Here is a 16,352-nt window from a genome sequence, read left to right on the forward strand (position 1 = left end):
GTACCATAATTTTCTATTTGCTAAAATAAGACATTTTTCTTATTCACCTATTCACATGACTTTCAAAATTTTCAAATGCCCTAATAAATAGCGATTCAGAATCTTTTGATAGGATGTTTCTTGGCCAACGTAGATCAATAAACTGTTTTTTCCGCCAGAAAATATGAAATTAGTTATGACACATCAGGGCCATTATTTATCTCTCTACTTCTGATGCACTTTTCACATCACGCTACAGGGGCTAATCCAGGAGTTGGTTGGATACAACATGCGACGCGGATCTGCCATCATCCGAACAGAAGTGCGCCAGCTACTGTTCCTGCTAACCCGAGACAATGCTCCAGCCACTCAGTTACTCAACGACATTCTCATGGCTAGGATTGGTTCCGCCCTTCAAGGTCATAGGTCAAACCCAGACTTGGTAAGTATTTTACTGTATTCAAAACTATTTTGGAACTACATGTCTATACCAAAAATTTTTTTGTATTTTTGTTTATTTTATGTTGTACTATCTCTTTATTGTGAATTCTATTTGTATTACTTCTTGTAGAAGAACATACTGACTTTGATGAAAGATGGTCGAATTTCAGACGGTACAACTGAATCTAATCCATTGCATGAAGTGTGTCTGAATGGGAGATCTAGACCCATTTCATCTAAGTTACAATTAAGTAACTTATGTCCTCCTGTGGTAACTACCATGGTTCATGACAATGCTCAACAGCCAATCAAAATCGAGTATTCCATGGAAGAATGCTCTGGCTGGTAAAGTGAGTAGAATAGTAACTTTTGGTGCAAGTGTCTTTGTTTTTTTCAAAGGAAATGACAAACCCTTACAAAAGTGGAAGCACAACTCTGGTTGACTGTCAAAACTATCAAACCTGGGGGGGGGGAGGGCGCACCCTTGATCTGACATTGGGTCTTATACTCTGGTGTATATACTCTATCTTCGGCAGTCTCATTTTATTGCCATTTTGCCCCATAATTCTCATTTAAAATTTCCAAATCTAGGCTGGTGCTGTGCGTAATGAGATGGCTCTGTTAATCCATACCATTGAGAAGGATGACTCGTGCTGGGAAAAGAGACTCAAATGTGGTAAGTTTGCTCTCCGTAAAAAGGTGCATATGAGATTTAGAAGTATTATCTAGGATCTGCATTATCTTGCCAATTGAACCAGATAGGACCATGCGAGAAGCCTGTTTGTATTCAGAGAACTTCACAGTCCTCAAATTAATGATTGATTTCAGTTAATCATCCTTTTTTTCCCAGTAATGCCCATGTGAATATAAATTGATATTATTTTGATGTTTTAATATTTATGGGCAGAGTAAAAGTACTTTATAAGATTTTTGTGCAGCCCAAAGTTGCTAAGTATTCTCTCATTTGGTTGAAAACATAAACAATGATTTAATTTCACATTGTATGTACTCATATGCACTCACTTACAGCTCCTAAATTTCAATCTAGTTATTTTTACATATTTGAATATTCATACATGTAGATCTTAGAATTGGTTGGTAGCAGGTAGAAAGATAAATAAATTTCAAAAAACACATATGACATTTTCATGTACTAAATCATTTGAATTGATATATTCTGATGAAAGAAAAGTTCATAATTAATTCATATTGATCTTTTTAGCATGATGAGAGTAAATCGGTATCATTCCAAACAATTATTTTTTTGTTTCAGTGATGAAATTGTTCTTGATGGCTGTCAAGACATGCAACCCAGTCGTGATGGAGAACATCACGTTACCATGCCTACGCATCCTTCATCATCTGGTCAAGCCTCCTCAACCAACCAGCAAGAAGAACAAGGTACTTGTAAGAGAAGTTCCCTTTCTTATTCTCTGTGTGGTCATTGTGACGTCATCCATCCCTTCAAGTTCTTTGTCTTCTGTTTTCATTGTACCCCCCCTCTTTTGATTTTGTTGGTGTAATTGTTGGGTCTTTATTTGTATTCTTTTTACATTTTTTTTCTCTTTTCATATTTCTTTTTCTTTGTTTTTTTTCTTTGTTCCTTATTATGTTACTATTGTTTTCTATTCTTTCTTTCTTTCCATATCTTGTTTCATTCCCTATTCTCTCATTTTTCTTTCATTCTTCTATCTTTATCATCTTCCTTCTTCTGCCCTTCTCTCTTTGTTGTCCTTTCTTTACTTCTCTTCCTTCTTTCCTCTTTTGTTCTCCCTTCCGATCCTTTCTTACTCCCTTCTTTTATACCTTTGCTCTGCAATGTTTTACACTTTGTGAGTAAATCCTTATATCTTCTGCACATCTTCATGTTTGCTTGAAAATATATTATCCTGAAAGTCACATAAGTTTTCATGAATTTTAGGAGTAGGTAATTTGCTGATGTTCACTGTTGATCTGTGTAACATTACATGTACATGATGAACACTTTCTTCGCATTTTAAAAGGGTCTTTCGCAATTGTGGCGTTACTATCTGCGACCCTTGGGACCGTGTGCAAAATATGAAGTAACCAAATATGATCACAAATTGTGAAAGTCTTCTTTAAGGGGCAACAAATTTAACAAGTTACCATGTGAAGGAGGCTTAAAGTGTTCCTTGGATCTTTCTGTGTAGGAGAAGACTGTTGAGAATCTAAGCACCGTGAAGCCAGCAGGAAGTGATATCTACATCAACACAACCCGATGGATGGGAGGAGAGGGTCCTGTAGGGTACACTCAATGGAAGACAAGAGTTCCCTCGAACAAAACAGGTAAGACAGGTGGTAGGGAGGTTCGGTGTCTCCGATGCGGTGACACAACATTCCCTCCTGTGACATTTGCTCCGGTTGTAATAGTTTTTGGTTCAGAATAATGTAAAGATAAGGAGTAGGGGTTTATTTAGTTTTGGAGGTCAGGGGCGGTATTCTGAGGTCATTTTATCTTTAAAATATTTTATTTTATCTCTTAAAATGAAATTGGTATTCTGAGATGACATTTTATCTCCGAGATAAAATTTAAAATTTTATCTTGCGTATAAATTTTATCTTGCGTAACTAGAGATGATACGCAACAGAACAGTGCCTGCGTAGACATACCCATCGCGTATCTGGGTATTGCAACGCGGATGATGTGCTTGCGCCCAAGTTACTTTGAAGAAAAAAATGAAATAAACTTAAAAGAGGGTAGGGGCTATTTTATCTCCGCGACGTTTATTTCACCAATATTTATAGGTGAATTAACCCCAAATGTTGACATGAAAATGAAGAAAAATTATATATTTATTGAGAATAACACCTTAACGTTATTCCTGTACAATCAGAAAGTATTTCATAGGATATATCTTGACTAATATTGTCTTTGAAATGATGCTTGAAAAGATGCGATAGAGACTTCGAAAAAAGATGAGAGTATTGTCCTTTTTGTTAAAAAGAAATATCTTTAATGACGCGCAAGCGTATAGTGCAAGTGTATTTGAAGTCAATAAATTGACGTAATCTGTCCCCTTTGCCACACCTCCTGGCGGAATGGATTCCAATTGGTTGAGTGACACGAGAGAGCTATAAAAGCGCGTTTCTAATTGGATATTGATTAAAAAGTAGGTGTGTCTTACAAAGATAAAATGAAGATAAAATTGTTCTCAGAATACCAATTCTGAGAATTTAAAAGTATTTGATCTCACTGATTTAACGGAGATAAAATATGTTATTTTATCTGAGATAAAATGGATCTCAGAATACCACCCTAGGTCTTATATTTGGCTTAACAAACAGATTTTCCATCGGGGCAAATGTCATGGAACCTATTAATGCATTGAATGAGACTGATACTGAATAATGGTAGAGGTGCTCTGGTTTAGGCATAAGACTGCAGACTTGAATTACAAAGTCTGGGATTTGTATCCCACTGCAGCACTTGTATCCTTTGGCAAGGCCGTGACATATTTGCTACTCTCTATCTATATTTGCTACTTTCCACCCAGGTGTAGTACAGTAAATGGATACCTGATTGGAAGAAATTCCTATCTTTGATCAGAGTAGCCTTGCTAAATCTGGGGTAATAGTATGCAGCGCTTTGAATTACAGCAAAACTGATAGGTGTTTCTTCTTCTGGGAAAGGGGAAGGTCATTGCATCCTATCCTCTCCTCAAATTAGAGTGTCAGTTTCCGTTACGTTAGTAGGTCTGAACACTCATAGATAATAATACCTTGAGATAGATTCAGTGTGCTTTGAAGATTACATTAGAAGAAGAGTACTGAACTTATGCAAAACCAGAGATAATAGGATTTGACCCACTCTTTGTTACATTTGAAGTGATATATCTTCAATCAAGGAATAGCGATTTCAACATTGATTTACCCCTTGGCTCACTCCCTTTCCTTCCTAGCTGCATCACCAGAAACCAGTGAGAAGAAGCTCCCATCCCAGCAGGCGAGGTCACGATACCTGATGGAGAAGTACGGTAGACGTTGGATGGCAAGCACCAAGAAGTCACCAGACACCCTCAACCTTGGTGGTAACACCTGGCTGTGTAGGGTTCTCTTCTCCTCGTCCTCAAGAGCCGCTCGACAGGTGGCTTCTAATATCGTAGAGAGCGTCTGTCAGGTAAGAGTTCTACCTCTGTTACTCGGCTTTGAAAAAGGAAAGCAAGGGTCCACATAGTAAGTGTATTCACTGATGCTTTTAAAGCAAAATGGAGCTAGCTGATTTGATGAATCAATGACTTGTCCATGCAGATTTACCATGTCTTGAAAGCGCTTTTTCTGAGACATGCATGTTTTTTATGAAGAATGATGATGTCACTTGCTTTATGTAGGCCATCCTTTATCTCTGTTATTTCCCTTCAATTGCCTTTTCATAATCTATGCTTTTTTTTCTCTCTCTCTTTTTATCCCTTCTCTCTTTGTATGTCTTTTTTTCTCATACACACACACTCTGATTCAACCTGTCTATCCCGTTCATTCTATCATCTATCATGCCTGATCTCTTCCTCTCTCTCTCTTTCTCCATCACTCTCTTCACACACTTCATATCAACCACAATCTCAAATCCAAGATGTATTTCTGATATGCTTTTGCACATCGTTGTAGATATACTCATATATCACTCATTATCTTCTATTCCAAATGACCACCTCAGGTGTCCAGCCGTCGCCAGCAGATGCTAGACCTGCTGACCAGCTACTTGGACCAGGTCGGACCAAGTGGAGAGAGTGCCCAGGAGTTTCTGGCCCTGTACCAACGTCTCATCAAGGCGGATCACTGGAAGCTCTACCTGGCAGCCAAGGGACTCCTACCCCACCTGGCTGGGCTCATTGCCAAGGTAAGACATGGTCAAGATATTGCCCTCACTGAGAAAGGTAACAGGGTTTCTAAATTTGTCTAAACTGTGATATATGCTAGGCCCAAATTAACATTTGTTGTGTTACCAAATGTTTTTTTTTTAAAGAAAATGTCAGATTTGGGCAAAGAATTTGTTCAAATTTGTTTTCAGTGGCTTGAAAAGCACTTGTTATGCATTTTGATTGCATAAATCATCTTGTGTATGATTTTTCTGCTCAGCAATCAAGGTAATATTCTTTTTTTTTAAAGAATCGACTAACCGACTTTACTTTTAGATTTGGGCTTATGAGGGCAAAATAACTTTTTTTAGACATTAGGAGAGAACTGACATTGCATGTGTAAATTGCTGTGTTTTTTTTTAACATTCCAAAATGTTTAAACAGTAAATTTAACCAGGAACAAATCGTACATATAACTTGGTTATTTGATGCTTAATTTTCCATGTTTGACCATTGCCTATGGGAGCTGGGTGGATTCTGTACTTATCCTCTGGGAAATAGTTGATTTAGATGTGAATTGGTGTGGTAGACTGTATTTGAAGTAGTTTTAATGGACTTGAAAGGAAATCCAATCTTTGTTTTGTTTGTGTCCAGGAAATTGATGTCCTATCGACCCTTGAGGAGACTACTTTGACCTCTGACCTCTCCCAAGGATATGCCCTCAAGATGCTCACTGGTAAGAAGTTATGTGTCAGAACAAATTTTTTAGTAACAAAAAAGTTCTGCTAATCACTTTGTCACTGATCTTGATGTTTTGTTTTCGTATGTATCAAAAAATGAACAAATGCCTCGTCCCGACTGTCATGTGATCCAAATGCCGCGATTGGCCTAGATTATCACGAAAAATGTAAAACCGTCAAAAAAGTTACTATGATCAATACAATGGCCTTGAATGGTCTGACATGATCTTATACAATCTAATACAATCATTGTATTACTTCACAATTACACCACGATTAAGACCACTGTTCCAACCATGAAACAGATCGTGACAGTGGGAACTCGGCATTGCATATAATTCATGAAAGTGTTTCTAATTGTTTACATGCAAAATATGCAAAACAAATATCAGTGTGAAAATGAAACATATTTATGCACTGTACATGTAGATTTCAATTCTAGTTTTAAATATTTTTCTGTAATATAGATAATTTTCTAAAGAATAAGACTGATATTACCTACTTCATACGCAGTTAACCCAAGCCCTAACAAAATTTAGCACTCCCAATATGTTTTTCCTTACAGATTTGCTGGCCTCTTTCCTGGATGTATCTACCATCCGTCGTCATTACAAGTCCAAGCTGCTGGGACCGGTCCTTCATGGGTACCTGGCCCTTAGGAAGCTGGTGGTCCAACGCACCAAGCTGGTGGATGAGACGCAACAGACACTCCTTGAACTACTGGAGGAGATGACATCAGGTAACCATAGCGATTAGATGCATACAAATGATGACACTGGTGGTAGTGGTAGTGGTGGTGGCGGTGGTGCTTAAATTGGGATGATGATGTCTTTGATGATGATGATGATGATGATGATGATGATGATGATGATGATTTTGATGATGATGAGGATGTTTATGATGATGATGAGCTGGTGATGTGTTGATGTTGATTACTATGATGGAGATGATGGTGATGATGATGGTGGAGATGATGATGATTATTGTGATACATATACATGTAGGTGTGGTTGTGAGAAAAACAGTCCAACAGTGTACACTATAACGTTGTTATCAATTTTGGAGATGAATGTTATGACATTCTATATTCATTATACAAATGTAAGTATTAATAATTTCTTGAATAATCTGATTTGTTGTGAATGATGCTAAGTATTCTGATTTTTTTTTTCAGGGACGGAGACCGAGACAAGAGCATTCATGGAGGTATGTGTGGATACAGTAAAGAGATATGGTCTAGAGGATCTACGTACACCTGTCTTCATATTTGAAAGGCTGTGCAGTATCATATATCCGGTAAGTCATGGAGAGTTAGATCGATTTCATTTTCATGTTGGGTTTGGTGGTAGGATGGGTGCTGTTGAATAAGAGAAATAGAAGTAGCAGAACAAGGAGGGAGGGAGGGATGGCATCGAGTATAATGATGATAACATTGATTCTTGTATTAGTAATGGTAAAAATCATTGATGTTTATGGTGATGGTTGTGGTGAAGATGATTACTACAATGAAAGCAATGATGATGACAGTGACGACAACAATGAAGATGGCGACAACAAAAACGATGATGATGATTTTATTATTATGATGATGATATATTTAGTACTAGTTATGTTGATGGCTAAATCAGGTTGATGGTGGTGAAGATGATGATGGTGATTTTTCTAGTGGGAGGGATGGCATCGAGTATAATGATGGTAACATTGATTCTTGTATTAGTAATGGTAAAAATCATTGATGTTTATGGTGATGGTTGTGGTGAAGATGATTACTACAATGATAGCAATGATGATGACAGTGACGACAACAATGAAGATGGCGACAACAAAAACGATGATGATGTTTTTATTATTATGATGATGATATATTTAGTACTAGTTATGTTGATGGCTAAATCAGGTTGATGGTGGTGAAGATGATGATGGTGATTTTTTAGTGCTTATCTATGATTACTTTTGTCAATTTGAATTCCCAGGAGGAGAACGAAGTTGGTGAATTCTTTGTAACTTTGGAGAAGGACCCCCAACAAGAAGACTTCCTTCAGGGTCGGATGCAGGGCAACCCTTACAGCTCCAATGAACCAGACCTAGGACCCCTCATGAGAGATGTCAAGAACAAGATATGTAGAGGTAGGTTTCAGAGAGAAGGAGGAAGATAAAGAGTGAGAGTGTAATAGAGAGAGAGAGAGATAGAGTGAGAGTAAGAGGTGAATTCTTTGTAATATTGGAGAAGGACCAACAACAGGAAGCCTTCCTCCAGGGTCGGATGCAGGGTAACCCTTACAGCTCCAATGAACCAGATTTAGGACCCCTCATGGGAGATGTCAAGAACAAAATACAATGTATGTAGAGGTAGGTTTTATAGAGACATGGGGCAGAGACAGAAAGAGGGAATGGATAGGGAGAAAGAAATAGAACAGGAGAGATTTTAAGGGCATTAGGTTTGTAATTGGTAATTACAGATTGCAAGAATATAATGAAGATTAAATGTAAGATGGCAAAACAAATATAGGAGTTCAATGAAACTGAAAAGATTTCAAAATGTTGACATTTATTGAACATTCAAATTAAGTTTGGATAAAAATCAAAGGACTATGCATACATTTTGAATGAAATCTTTTAATTAGGGATAAAAATTATAATTATAGTTAAGAGATTTTTTAGAAGAGGATATGATGATTAACTTGAATTGGGATTTGGAACCACAAACAGCAAAAAAAAAAACTAAACTAGCAATATTGTCAAATCAGAATAGTGTAATGGATGAAAAGTTGGACATAGAATAATGAACCGCTGCACAGAAATTTGCAGAAAATGTATATGAGCTGTATAAACTTGATATTGCTAGATATCAGCCTAATGCTTTACTATAAGACCCATAACTTTTTTCTTGGCAAATATTGGGGTCTGAATTTTTAAAAATATAATTTTTAGTGGATATGTGATGGTGATGATACATTAAAGGAATAAGCACTCTATGGTTCATGAACAAGGTCTCAAGCTTGTTCTGTTCAAACTGTCTGTTGCATATTGACTTTAATTCTCGTGTATTTTACTTTACAATGGTACAGCACAACTGATATCAGTATCACCAATAACAAAATACAAACTGCAATAAACAAGTACTTCCAGCTTAAATATCTGTGTTTGATGACAACCTGTACGGTTGTACTTTCTAAAGTGGAATAACCATCATGGTCTGTGGTATGATTTTCAGATACCATGGGATTGATTGTAGACAGCAGAGTAGGGCTAATGCCTGGGAATTCTGTTAATTCTATGTTTTGAATTGGATCCCATGCAAAGTCTGTACAATCACTGATGTTTTTATATACATCTGATGTGCTTGAACAGCAAAATACAGGTTGCCCTCTTAATCTAAGTAATATTATTTGACTGAATAATTCTTTCCCGTTTTCTAGGTTAGTCAGTAAAGGAAGTCTTAAACCATTTTGATAACAAATAATGTGACCAGCTATGTTACCGACTGGAGCTTTACATAGTATTGAACCCCACACTCCATCATTATAATAATTACTTGATTGACATGAAGCCTTCCCTGGAGGGTATTTAACATGTAACCCAATTCGCGGATAGTCAGGAAGCATTACACCATTATTATACGCAGTCAAAATAAACGTTCCCTCATCCTTTCGCACAACAGGGTCAATGATGAGATGGATTGAACACTTTTCTGTCCCATTTATGTTATGATTTACAGGCAATACCTGTTTGTTTTGAGGCACATTATTAGATTCAGGATTGGCTGAATTGTAAAAAGGCAACTTATATCCATGTCGTAATGTAACCTCTGTACTTTCACATGGATAGTTGAAGATTAAGACTGCCTCTTTTCCTTCTCGAAAGTACATCACATTTGAATTACATCCATTGAATAAGCTGCAAATGTGCAGAAACAGCAGAGCAAATGTGATCAAAGTGTTCATGATGATTTAAATTTATGAAAATACACATTTATATATTATTAAATGAATACAGATGGTTAAGGTTGAGAATGAGTTCAGCAGAGGCAGTCCAGCGATGCTGAGCACAAGATCTGTAAATGGTGTTTTTCTCCATGCAATGCTTTCCAGTATGGTACATGAAGTTGATACGTTCTCACTTTTTGAAATATTGAAGTTTTCCCAGTTTTGTAATTGGTTTTGAAAATTAAAAAATTGATTAAATCAATCTGAAGGTCCACATAATTGCTCCAAGGTTTGTTGCTGATGCTTGTTGATCAGTATTTCTTGGCACTGGAAGGTAGTTACAATATATTAAAGACTCTCCTCCTGATCTATCTGATGTTAATGGTTGGAAATGGTCGAGTATAAGATATGTTTACATCCAATGATGTCACCAGTATGGTGGTATAAGTCTGCTAAAAAAAATCCAAACATTGTTGTGGATGTAATTATGATTTATTATTATTTCACACAAAATGCTAAATGGTATGATAGTGGTGTTATTACGGTGATGATAGTGTCGATGGTGGTATTGATGGTGATGAAATTGAAATGGTTATGGTGATAAGGAAAATCATGGTGATTATGATAAAGCTCATAAGGTTCATAAGGTAGTATTTATTGTCCAAATAAATAAATAAATGGAAATTTGAATTTTTACATGGTATTGATCATGCATACTGTAACATAATCACATAAAGACAATTATGATGTTTAAAACTCTTTAATTTTATGAGCAAACACCTTGAAGCTGTTTCTCATTTATTAAATGTGAATTACAATTGCAGTTTAATGTGGTATACTATAAAACACAACAATACATTGGTGAGATTCTACTCCTACGATGGTCTCAGACCAGGTCAGATCAAAAGATAAGGAGTTGCACTACCCTGTTTGGCATTTCACTGATTTATAGAATAGAGCAACACCGATATAGCACTGCTTAGTGACCCCGGCCCATGATCAATTGGGCAAAATTAATTTTCAGAGTATTTCTATTTCAGATTTGTTTTGAATATTGAAACATGGATTTTCATTTTCATTTTTTATGGATTTCCAAAATACATAATTCTCAAACATCAGTTATTTTACATAAGATTTAGGTGAAACTTTCATTGTTATGTCTAATAATAATAACAATTTTATATATACCGCAAAATTGCCTCTAAGCGGTTCAGAGAGAGAAAAATGAAGTATAAAGGAAATAGAAATACTTTGCACAACAAAATAGAAATACTTTGCATAACTTTGCATAACAAAATGTATCAAAACTAATATTACTTAACCTTTCTCACCAGATCATGAATAAAGAAATACCATCAAATGGGCCAATGAACATATGATGTGATCAATTTAAGATTTAGAAAGATGAGTTTTAAGCATAACTCTAAAAATATTAACACAGTTAGCATTGCAAATTTGTAGGGGGAGATTGCTTCAAAGAAATGAAGCTGCATAAGAGAAAGAACCCTGACCGTATTGTTGTGAGAAGTATGAAGTAAGAAGTCTGTTTGTTCGAATCAATTCCGTAGTTCAGCCTATACCTTCAAATATTGTACATTTGGCTGTTGAAACATTTTACAGTAGACTTTATTCTTTGTAAAGTGGCCTCCTGAAGTAAGAGAGATATATTTGTTATTATTGGCAAATTATAGAATAATTACCTTGCGCATTCATCTACAGTAGTTGCACTTAAATGTTGGCGGTGTTGCATCTATTTTCTCTGCACAATTTTGAATTCTCCAGTTTGGGCAGGTACTAAAATGTATATCCCTGAATGGTCTACAACTTTCAAACTGGCTAGATCTGTGATGATTCCCAGGCTTATTTGCAATCATACTTGCCTTATATTTGTTTAATTTGATAAATGTATAAAATTTGATCAGTATCAGTTTATTGTTTTACTACACAGATGTTCGTTCCCACAGTGTTTCACTGGAAATATGACTTTTGATATTGCTCCAAAACCAATCAGAAAGAATATTGGAGGAGCCTGAGCAGGCATTGTTTAAGAATGTGATGAAATCTCATGTTTATGTTTAATTTCACTTTTTTTATTGAATACCTTTGCAATCATTTAGTGATGTAGAAGCACTTTTATCAATGAAATTCTTGAAAGAAAAATGGAACTCAATATCCATTACCAATTTGAAAGTTACCATTTAAGTATTCCTTGAAAAAAATTCTTCCTAAAATCCAAATACTAATTGTTGTTTAAACTGTACCTTCGAGTAACTTGATTTTATCTATTTTTTTTCTTGGAACAGATTGTGAACTGATCGCCCTGCTAGAAGATGACACAGGGATGGAGGTAATTAATTCAGCTCCATTAGGTTTTTTTTCTAGCTATGATAAGCAATCAGATATTAGTCTGAAGACACAGACCCTTGTTTTCTCAATTTGCATAGTGCATAGTACAGAGTATGAAGTTAGATCAACTATGTAGTGTGGCTGGCTCTTTTTGACATAGAGTCTTTGGTATCTAGTCTTTACTCTTGACCTGTTATTGGTTAAAGCATCTGTGCTTGCAAACTTAGCAGATATGTCTATGAACTATTGTACTCAATGGGTTTTTGTCATCGATAATTTCATTAGAGTTGTAAGACTTTGCCTACATGTTCCTATGTGTTTTTAGTGGAAATTGAAAACAATCTTAGGCGGTTTGAATTGATAGACTTTGCAACTTTGTAAATCATATGCGAAAACAGCTATTCAGTATCAGATATTATGTCATTAGTGTGTTGGGGTGCAATATCCATTCTAGTCCCACCCCCACACACAATGACCAAGAGTTACATGTTAATATTTCATTACTTTAGATATGAAAGAGGAACATTATTGTGACACTAACATTTTGTTTGTAAGTGTAAGTTTCTTTTTTTTCTTTTCTTGTAGTTACTAGTGAATAATAAGATCATCAGTCTTGATTTACCTGTGAAGGATGTCTACAAGAAGATATGGTGCCCAGATAATGAGGTAGAACTTTCTTCCTCTTGTCCTTTAGTTCTTTCTTATCTTTCTTTTTCCCCCTCTCACTCTTGTCTTCCCAAGCAGTAGCTCTTCTTTGCCACACTCTCCCTCCTTGCCATCAGGACAAAGAATCCCCTCTTAAATGCTCAAAACAGCCCTGAAAATAAAAAAGGAGCCCCCCCCAAAAAAAAAAAAAATACAATAATAATAATAATGAAATAAATAGAAATTCCCAGTTCTCTGCAATGTTAAAGATTATTCAGTGTTGCAGATAAGGTGATCTGTTGTGAAAAGTAGCCCCTGAAAATGATTTTTTTAGGGGGGGGGCCTGCTTGCCACCTCCTCTCCCTAATCTTTACCTTTTCCTCCCTCACCTCTTTATCTAGCTCTCTTGCCCTTTTTAATATCTCCCTTTTTTCACTCTCTTTGAACCCTTATTACCCTCTCTCTCACGCATTCTCCTCATCCCTACCCTTCTCTCATTCCCATTCCCTATCTCTTGTTTTCTCCTCCCCATTTCAACCACTTTTTTTCTTGTTCAAATTAAGTACCACTATCTTTCTACTACTCTCTATGTGCCCAATACTACTCAACTGCTCTATTGCAATTATGGTTGAATTTGATCATTTCTTTGTTCTGCCTGTCCTGAAATTCTTTGTCTAACAGGTAGAAAAAAATATGATCATGACTTCATCTAATATTTATTTTTTTCTCAATTAATTCTTGATGTTTTTCATTTTTCTATGACATATTCCAAATAAATGCAATGCAACCGCAATTGAAGATTAACAAAAAGTGGTGAGTATATCATCACTATAATGTTGTTTTACTTCATTTGTATCTGATAGGGTGAACCAATGCGTATCACATACAGGATGAGAGGCCTCCTGGGGGATGCTACTGAGGAGTTTATTGAATCTGTGGATAACACCAATGGTAAGATTACCATGTACTCATGTTAGGTGTTTGGTGTACAAGCATTAGTTTTGTTACACATGTATACAATTAAATATTTATTCTTATTTTGTTATTAGATGACATATTTTACACATAAAATTAAGGCTGCTGAGGAATAGTACATGTAAGATTATTATATCATTGCAGATTTGTGAAAACCTTGTATCTTAAACTTAAGATATTAAGGGCAACTCAGAGAAGCTTTTTTTCATAAGTGTTGCAGTTTTAACAACCTCATATTGTCTGAAAATGATCTCCTGATTCTTGTAGAGAACTCTTTCTTAAATGAAGGCTGCCTCTACAATTGAGCCTTTTCAGAGCTTTCCTCATAATTTTTGCATTGAGATACATGTACAAGTATTCAACAGCCCAGCAACGATGATAGGTGTTTGGTAATTGATGTTTAGTCAGAAATCATCATTATCTGTTATGCAATGATTAAAGGTTTTTGAACAGTTAAACCAGAACATTTTTTTATGTCTCAAAATAAAACTACTGAAAAAAAAATTGAATCTGTGGTTAATACCATTGATAAGATTACAGGCGTTTGGTATTCAACGATTGTTATTAGAGTTTCTGAACAATTTCTTGATTTGATTATTCTTGTATTTTTTGTCACGTCATTGGGTGAAATATTTTGCACCTTTACATAACCCAAGTGAATAGTTTATTGAATCAGAGGATTAGTTTATTCAATCGGAGGATAACTTGAGCAGGAATATCTTCAGTGTTTAGTGTGTCACTAACAATAATCAGACAATGTGAGCTCCAATGCTAGAAGATTGTAACCATAACCTCAAGAGGGATTTGAATATCAAGAGTGATTGAAGGTTATTATTATTATTATTATTATTATTACTTATAATTTGTACTGCGTAATATTTTAAGAACTACAAAGTATGAAAAAGATGAGTTTTTAATGACTTTTTGATGATTGCCAATGATGGAGACTGTCTAATTATTAGTGGCAGGTTGTTCCAGGATTTTGAAGCCGACACCGTAAAAGTTCTGTCACCAGCTAATGTACGAGTTAATGAATATGTGAGGCGAAGATGATGTCTTTTGTATATTATGATGAGAAGAGTTCTGACACTTTTTCATTGACACTGAACTTTGATTAATAATGTGCATGCAAAATAGAATCGAGCTATCATTCATTTTACCTTATTCAAATATATATTTTATTTAGATGAAGATACCAATGATGAAGATGTGTACAAGCTTGCATCTGTGATGAGTGAATGTGATGGTCTAGCAGTCATGCTACACAGGTATGTTATACTTAGATTCTTGTCATTCAAATTGAATCTTAATCACCTGAACAGATACTGTGTACACAACAACCCGTTCTCTTGACATCCAATATTAGCCACCCTCTTTCCTCCTGTCCTATCTTATGCCATTCGTATGCTTTATGGTGATTATGTATTATGTGTTGCGTATGTTTGTGAATTAAATTTGGGCCTTTAGCACAAGCCTGATTCCATTGGCCCATTACTTTTTTTATTTTGTATTTTCATATTCCTTTGTTTATATTTTGATTAGTGTTGAAATATATGAAATTAAATGGAACGAAAATGTGAATGCGAACATCCCTGGAGACACAATTTTGTTTACCCTTTATAGGTATTGAAATGATAAATTATGACATTGTAAAATTGAGTCCCATTATTCACAATGCATGTATGTTTTGGTAGTGCCCATCCAAAAGTTGTACAAGCATATACTCTGCAAAGATGTTCCTTTTTTCTCAATTTAACAGAGAGGTAAAAGAAATAAATTGCCTTATTTCATGAATGCTTTGCTCATTTTGGAATTCATGTACGTACATCTCTTTCGATTGATACTATTGTTCCATAGAAAATGTACATGCCCATGGATGTACATGCCCATGGATGTACTTTACATTTCTTTCAATTCATTTTTTCACCAGATTGGCATACCTGAATGACCTTGTCAGAGGTCAACAGCTATTGATCGTCCTTCTCAAGCTCTTCAACTATAGTTCAAAGGTCAAAGCCAATCGTCAGCGACTCATCGAACCAGGAATGCAAACCCTTAACATCATGCTTGCTGTTCTCAATAGGGTAAATCTCTCAAATTCTCTTCTTTTTTAATTGACCCAATTAAGAATACTATCTTTTTTCTTCCAATACTGTTTCTAGTCTTCATAAACAAGGCATTTGAAAACTTACCTACATGTATATAATCAATCTTTATGCCTTAAAAAGATGACACTCAGCATTGGCGGCAGAAGTCAAAAAATTTTAGTGGGGACCACCACACAATTTTTTGACAAGCAAAAAAAAAGGTTACCAAACAAAAATCGTCCCGCCGCCTATGACCCTCAGTGAACTCCAGAGATGTAGATCATGAGGCCCTTTAAAACTTTCCTATGAAGTACAAACTAGAAAATATAAAGGTAAGATTATTGTAATTTTCCTAATAAGGATGAAAAATTTGCTTGGATAAATTTGGTTGCGTTATTA

At 35.5% G+C, this 16,352-nt stretch overlaps 1 protein-coding gene across 1 annotated transcript in view; it reads left to right on the plus strand.

Moving 5' to 3' along the window:
* Positions 1 to 16,352, plus strand: part of LOC121428957 (E3 ubiquitin-protein ligase UBR4-like) — a 124,742-nt gene that overhangs the window by 87,740 nt on the left and 20,650 nt on the right. The window contains exons 80-94 of the mRNA XM_041625852.1: positions 239 to 421; positions 1,012 to 1,096; positions 1,694 to 1,827; positions 2,592 to 2,727; positions 4,341 to 4,558; positions 5,093 to 5,275; positions 5,889 to 5,970; positions 6,540 to 6,713; positions 7,149 to 7,270; positions 7,948 to 8,101; positions 12,204 to 12,247; positions 12,832 to 12,912; positions 13,755 to 13,842; positions 15,053 to 15,134; positions 15,797 to 15,950. Coding sequence (XP_041481786.1) covers positions 239 to 421; positions 1,012 to 1,096; positions 1,694 to 1,827; positions 2,592 to 2,727; positions 4,341 to 4,558; positions 5,093 to 5,275; positions 5,889 to 5,970; positions 6,540 to 6,713; positions 7,149 to 7,270; positions 7,948 to 8,101; positions 12,204 to 12,247; positions 12,832 to 12,912; positions 13,755 to 13,842; positions 15,053 to 15,134; positions 15,797 to 15,950 — 1,920 coding nt within the window. The remainder of the gene's footprint in view (positions 1 to 238; positions 422 to 1,011; positions 1,097 to 1,693; positions 1,828 to 2,591; positions 2,728 to 4,340; positions 4,559 to 5,092; positions 5,276 to 5,888; positions 5,971 to 6,539; positions 6,714 to 7,148; positions 7,271 to 7,947; positions 8,102 to 12,203; positions 12,248 to 12,831; positions 12,913 to 13,754; positions 13,843 to 15,052; positions 15,135 to 15,796; positions 15,951 to 16,352) is intronic.

This window comes from Lytechinus variegatus, chromosome 15 (genome assembly GCF_018143015.1).
Source record: "Lytechinus variegatus isolate NC3 chromosome 15, Lvar_3.0, whole genome shotgun sequence".
NCBI lineage: Eukaryota > Metazoa > Echinodermata > Echinoidea > Temnopleuroida > Toxopneustidae > Lytechinus > Lytechinus variegatus.